This window comes from Marmota monax, unplaced genomic scaffold (genome assembly GCF_021218885.2).
Source record: "Marmota monax isolate L192 unplaced genomic scaffold, Marmota_monax_Labrador192_F-V1.1 WCK01_AAM20220418_F8-fsc00046, whole genome shotgun sequence".
Lineage (NCBI taxonomy): Eukaryota > Metazoa > Chordata > Mammalia > Rodentia > Sciuridae > Marmota > Marmota monax.
In genome coordinates, this window is record NW_026692486.1 from 1052726 (window position 1) to 1059927 (window position 7202).

Below are 7202 nucleotides of genomic sequence, written 5' to 3' on the forward strand. Positions count from 1 at the left end.
AATCCTATGACATTTCCTTCTCATCTTTGAGCATTAGCCCACTTTTTGTTAGCAATGTATTTCTTACTTTAATGGTAGATCACTAAGAATAACCTTGTCACACTTTTGGAGAAAGTATAAGAAAACATAACATCTTCTTGATTCAGCAGGGGTTGAGGAGAAGTTGATAAATTGCCTTTCTTTTTTTTAATTTATTTTTTAGTTGTAGTTGGACACAATACTTTTATTTTGTTTATTTTTATGTAGTGCTGAGGATCAAACCCAGGGCCTTGCACATGCTAGGAGAACACTCTACCAACTGAGTTACAGCCCCAACCCCAAAGAATTGCCTTTCTATGTTAGATTTGGTAGATCTTGAGAAAAGGAGCACATATTCAAATGCTGAATGTAGACAAGGAATGAGTCAAAGGGCTCGGTTATGTGCCTACTTATATACTATTATACCTCAAGAAATCGTCTATTGTCTTTGTGTCTCAATTTCCTCATATGTAAAATGCATGAAATATCACCATAATGGCATGTATAAAGAGTAAAGTCTGGGGCTGGGGTTGTGGCTCAGTGGTAGAGTGCTTGCCTTGCACAGAGAGGCAGTAGGTTCAATCCTCAGCACCACATAAAAATAAATAAATAAAATAAAGATATTATGTATATCTACAACTAAAAAAAAATATTTAAAAAAGAGTAAAGTCTGAATATAAAATGGGAACAAAGTTCTATTGTGCACATGTGTGTATGTATACACACATTTATTTATGTATTGTATGCATTTATATAAATACATATGTAGACGGTGTTCAGCTTACATTTAGACTTCACTACATATGCATTTGTGTATATTCATATATACACACATCTATGTATACGCTTGTGTAGAGTATATAGTCTCAAATAATAGTCTTAATTAAATTCCTTATAGACATAAACTCTTCATCTTTGGCAGCATCACTCACCTCTTACTGTATCATTTCTTCAATAACTATAAATACTGAGCCTTCCTTCTAACGCCAACAAGCTATAACTCTCACTACTTTAAAGAAAAGCTGATGTCATAAACACATTCTATTACAGTGTCACTAAGGACCAGACTCTATTCTTAGTTATATAAACCCTGAAGTACTACCAGACTCCAAAGAACCGCTTGAAGTACAAAGAAAAAGAGGGAGGAGAGTAAACAAAGCTCTACAGGAATTCTTAGAATAACTATTTTTTCATTATCAATCCTTGGCAAAGAAACAGACAGTTTGGAGGTAGAAGTAGACAGGGGAGAGCTTTAAAACAATCAATTATAATTTATATCGTCTCTAAATATCATGGCATCTTCTAGTCACAGAAATTTAGGGTGAAGAAAATCAGCCAACAAAACCCATTTCTCCCTTGCCAATATTTTCACAGTAAAATCTGAGAGCCAAGAGCATAATTTTCCTGCTAACTAGCTATCAAATAGCTTCCTCTAATGAATGGCAGCTTGTTAATATTTTCAGGCTATTTTCATTTGTGAGGTCTGTAATCTGTAAGAACAACATAATAATGATTAAGTAAAATTCTGAGATCTTTTAAGCCTGGATGCTTTTATTATTATGAATTCTTCTCGATTAAAAGATCAGTTTAAGGCAAACCCTGATTTGAACCTCTTTTGTGCTTGAATTGGATTGATTCTCTTGGAACACTGTCACATCAGGCTCCCACTTCTTTTGGCAAAATCATGAATTGGCTGATGTTGTCTTGAGGCTTTCCTATGTCCCCTTTCCCAGCATCACTTTTCTTCTCCATTCATGGACCTCTTTCCATTACCTAGGAGCTTCCCATGTTGTCTTCCGCATCTGCCTTACTGGAAGTTGTATTCCAGACCCTTTGTCATTCCTGCCTTGCTTTGAGTTGATTGCTGGACAGGGGTGACTAATCTGACAGTCTCTACTAAAATGCTGAATCGGTCCTCATTCTCTCCAGAATTGTTTTTTAAGCAGACATTCCTGGAGATGCTGTTAATGTCTCAATCCCCCAGAACATTGCAGTTATTTCTGGTGAATAGTAAGAAGGGATACATGAGTACAATTGGACCTTTTAAAAAAGTGAAGTCTACTGGGTCACCTTACTCTGCCTAGGGCCTTAGTTGATGTAGGAACCCATCCTCCCTGAAATCATCCTTGAGTATAGGAATGGAGCCCCAAACATGGAGTATCCAGTGGCTTTCCACTTCACCTAAAATCTATATTCCTTTTTATGGCCAAAAAATATCTAGCCTCTCTCTACCTGTCTCCATCTCTCACCAAGGCAATCCAGGCAAACTGACCTCCATTCTATCCTTGAACCTGCCTTTTTGCAACCTCATTCCTGTCTGAAGGCCAGCAGTGCTACCTTCTAGTTCTTGACATGCAAATTACTATTCATTGTGTTTCCCAATGCAAATGTCATCTCCTCAGACAATCTAAAGTAACCTCACAATCTCTTTTTTTCTAATGCAACACCATGTTTTATTTCTTCATGGTATTAATCACCATGTGAAAAATTTCTGCTTCATGTATTTGTTTACCTCCCCCTCCCACACCCCCTTTTAGACCCTATGATTTATCATAGTCATCACTGAATCCCTAGTGCTTTGCACAGAACTTGGTACATATTTCATGCTCAATAAATATACACTGAATGAAAAAAATGAATAGATGACTGCAAGCATTTAACCCTTAAACTTAAGTAATGTTGTACTAACATTGGGAAAGGGTGAGGGGATGGTATAAATATCACCCTAACAGGATGGCTAACATTTATTGATCATGGATTATAAAATTTTTATTTGAAAATTATAAATACTGAATTAATAATAGAGATTCCATTTGTCTTTTTCAAAAGCTGTCCTTTTCATCAGATGCCAGTGAATGCTAGTGTTCCTTGAGAAATTCTGCAGAAGGATCTTATTTTTCAGTCAACCTTGAGAAACTACATTTCTCTTTGTCCAATTTCTAGCTGTTATAAATATATAGTGTCTATTGCTAGGACTTCAGAAGCCAAAGAGCAACTTGCCTGCCATAAGATCCACTGAATGATCTCTCCTAGTATGCAGTGTAACTCAAGAGAAGCAGCACTGGGAGGAGGATAACCAACACAACATGGAATACTGCTAAATCTATAGTTTATATTTTATTATCCAGTAAAGTTCACACCAGCAGCCTACCCTCCCCCCCACCAAAAAAAAAAATCCCAGAAATCTTGTTTTCTATCATGCAGACCCAGTGTAGTTGCTTGCAGCTTAGAAGAGATGTCTGAGAACAGTTCAGTAAGGCTGTAGTTGGGGGCTAATGTACAGTTCTCTTAAAAGGCAAAATTCAGGCAAGTCAATGGATTACATTTTCTTAGGTTTGCTTTGTTATATATAAAATAATCAATTCTGCTAAAATGAAACTACAAGGATTTTAAAAGTATCTTTTTGTTCTAACAATATTAAATTAACTGGTTAAAAAAAACAATGGGTGGGAGAGAGAGAGAAAGAAATAGAGACAGAGACAGACAGAGATAGAAAGAAGAGAGAAACAAAAGTCAGTAGGACCTAAACAATGTAATTTTTCCTTTAAGAAAAACGTGTAGCATGAGAGAACCTTATTTTTAAAGAATTACAATGAAACTTTTTAAGACCACATATACTAGGAAAGTTTGGTTATTAACTCTTCTGGATGAACTGTTAAATGACAAAGCTCTGTTAACTACTATTCTTCAGCTATTTCACTAACAATTTAATTTATTTAAGAAAATATATACAATTCCATCTTGATATATAAAACAAAAATTTCTTGTGTTTTGAGGGGCAGGAGGAGGAAAAAGTTGTCTTTTCACCAAATCTCTTCTTATATTAGCTCACTTCCCATTGATTTTGTTTCATTTTTATCTTTTTTAAGTTTTTTTTTAGAAATTCTTTTTAAATAACTTTGTTTTATTTGTTTGTTATTATTATTTATTATTTTTTATGTGGTACTAAGGACTGAACTTATTGCCTCACACATGCTAGGCAAATCTCTACCACTGAGCCACAACCCCAGCTCATTTGTATCTTTTGGTGCTTCTGCCAAGATTATCCATTTCAAGTGTAGTATTGTCACCAGCCACCATGTACTGTAAATCTGTAAATTTTTTGGACTCTTCATGGACCATTTACAATCTGCAAGATTTGGGGTGGGTATGAAATATCTTCCTGCCAATGGATAGTCACATCAGCAGTGCTAAAAACCAATCCTTCTGTTTCACTCATGGTGCCATATGGTTCCACAAAAAAAAAAAAAAAAAAAAAAAGGAGCAAACCGAAACTGTAGCTAGTGCACAGTCAGTAAGGGTTTAGACAAGTTCTTTGATATTTTGGTAAGGAGACCAAAGTGTTTGCTGATGAATAAATTCCCTCATTCTTTACTTGTCTACCTCTATGGACATATACTAATTAATGATGAAAAGCACGGAAGTTTAATATAATATTTTAAGATAATATCTTGCAATAAAATTGTTATAGGTAGGTTCTAGTTTAAAGGGAAAATCTCGGGTATTTTGTAGTAATGTCGTCTAAAGAATTAAGGATCATGGTTCTTAACCCTTTCCAATGAATAATTCGAGTAGTCAGGAACAATTAAAATACAAGCTGAAGTAACAAGATAAAGTTGTGTCCCCCTAGTGACCTCTAGAGTGGAGCTGAGCTTCCATAAGCAAGACCTGGGAAGAAAAAGCAGGAGCACGCCAAAGCACAGCACATCGCAGTAGACCAAGCCAATATATCCAACAGTCCCAGCTCTCATCTCAGAGTCATGGTCCTATTTTATATAACCCCAAGGTGTAACAAGTCTCCGCCTTCCACGCCATCAGATCCATTGAGTTGAAACCCCAAATCTAACACCGCCCCTTCCTCCTTGCCCCCACCCTCAGATTCGGTTCCCTATTGTACAGCCTTCCTCACCGCGCGTGGTGCGCGGTGTCAAGTCGACTTCCACCTCTCCGCAGTGCTGCAGACAACCTCTCCAGCACTGCTAGTTCCCCAGTGACAGCGAGAGAGAGTGAGGGAGCGGGTGAGCCACGACCTCTGCGAGTCCGCGGAGGGCGCAGGCAACCTCTCACCTGCTTACCCCGCGCTGCACTCTCCTTGTCCTGGGGAGCCTCCGCTTCCTCCCAGTCCTGCCTGCTGGCAGGACGCAACCCAGAAGGCTCCCTCTGAAATCCCTCCCAGGACCGAGCAGCGAAGCTTCAAGTCACTCTATCAACAAGATCTTTCTTGTCCTCTTTGTTATTCCCCCCACGCACCCCACCCCAAGAACTTTCCAACTTCGGAAGCCCTGGTTCCCAAGGAATGACAGGGGGACCACTCAGCTCGAGTCACTGCCCACCTGGGCAGTTTGGAGAGGTGATAGTAGCCCTCAAAGACCTAGCAGTAGCAAGTCCCTTTGAGCATCAGAGAAAAAGAGAGCCAGACAGCTCCAATTTCCTCGGATGGAGGTTGAGAAAATGATCAGAACTTGTCCCCCTTGGGATGAAGAGGCGAAAGGAGAGAAGCATTGGGTACAAAGAATAGAAGAGATGTTGGAGAGACAGGAACAGGAGAGGGAGAGTGGGGAGAGATGGGCAGAGGAGAGAGAGAGAGAGAGAGGTGTGTGTGTGTGTGTGTGTGTGTGTGTGTGTGCTAGGAGCCACAAGTCGCTACTCTCAACCACTGCCCTGAAGGGAGAAGGTGCAACAGATAGAAGCCCAAGCTCACAAAGTAGGAAAGGGGTGGGGGTACAAGAAAGAGTCTCCAGGTTTCCTCAGGTTACAAAAAGGGGACAAACTCCGGTCAGAGCGTCCCCGGAGGTAAAGGGTTGTGAAGCCGTGCTGAGGTCCCCCCACCTCCACCTCCTGAAGAAAGCAAACTCTTCCCCGGCAGGCAGGCTTCCACTTCGCCGAGCCTGGTAAACAGGCGGGCCCGAGGGGCGAATCGAAGGTGAGAAACAGGATGGAAGGAGCTGATGGAAAGGGACTCACCCTTGATGCTGGGGTTTTTTCTCCTCCTGGCCATCTTCTACCCTCTTCCCTCCCCCAGAACTCCTTCTCCGCTTCCTCCCGCTGACGCGCAGCTCCGAGAGCTGATGCGGTGGCTTCAAGGCGAGCTCTCGCGGCCGCTCTCCGCTCAGCGAGCTCTTTGTTGCTGTGATGGCATCTGCGAGGCAGCGGCAGCGGCCGGCTGCGCGCTCGGCTCAGCTCGGTTGGGGCGGGCGCCGCCGCCCCTCTGCTCTCGGTAGCGCGGCGCTGAGAGCCCCCAGCTCCTGCTGCTGTGGCCGCTGTAGCTGCGGCGGTGGCAGTGGATGCTGCTATGCTGCTCGTGCTGCTGGAGGGGGCAGCGCTGGATCCCGAGAGCGCCCGCCCAGCGCTGACCTCCCCCTTCCCACAGCCTCCCTCCCCCACTTCCCACCCTGGGTGTCCCGTCTGAGCCACAGCTTCAATCCTACTGGCGACGGCGCCCTCATCACGCTGTCACTACTGGAGAAGACCACCGTGGCGGTGGCGGGGAGTGGGGGAAGTGGCGAGACGGTGGCCATCTGGGGCCGTGGCTGAGGAAGCCAGGCAGCCCGAATCTGAAGAAGCCTGCATTCGGCCTACCTGCCTTTGGGCCTCCGAAGCCCCTGCCCAAGCAGCAGGACACAACTAGCTCACCAAAGGGACTCATCTTCATAGGCCAAGAACTCCTGCCAATTGAGAGAGGACCAACACCATCACTCTCCAGCGGCCCGGAGCCGCCCTCCTCCGACACCTGCTCCGGGATGGCGAGCCCAAATTCCACGCGCCCCAGAGCGCGATGTTGCCACTGCCCCTCCAGAGTCAAAAGGGGAGAGGGGAGAGGGAAGCTGAAGGCTGAGGGAGGATTGAAATTACATTCCAGAGGCAGCCCACCACCAGACTCTGCAAAAAGGACTTTATTCTGGCCCTAAAGCTCTTCATAACGAGAGCTCATGGTCATTCCCTTGGCACTGTAGAAAAGAGGAAAGAAAGTTCAAGTTCTCCGGTGTTGGAGGAATCGGGAGGGGGAGGAGTGATTTCTTAGCCTCCAGTAGAAACTTAATTCCCTTGGCCGCTTTCTTTCTCGCTCTGATCCGTGATTTTCTTTAGAAAGTTTTTATTTTCCTGAAGGAGCTGTCCTCCTCTCACGTGCTGATGAGGGAAAGAAGCCAGCCTTTGTCCTGAGAGTGCTAGGCAGGCAAAAGTTT

The 7202-nt window shown here is 43.2% G+C and overlaps 1 protein-coding gene across 1 annotated transcript in view; it reads right to left on the reverse strand.

Annotated features, from left to right (window-relative positions):
- Positions 1-6176, reverse strand: part of Slc44a5 (solute carrier family 44 member 5) — a 349441-nt gene extending 343265 nt beyond the window's left edge. The window contains exon 1 of the mRNA XM_058578926.1: positions 5983-6176. Within this exon, the coding sequence (XP_058434909.1) occupies positions 5983-6016 (34 nt within the window). The 5' untranslated portion in view covers positions 6017-6176. The remainder of the gene's footprint in view (positions 1-5982) is intronic.
- Positions 6177-7202: the final 1026 nt, after the last annotated feature.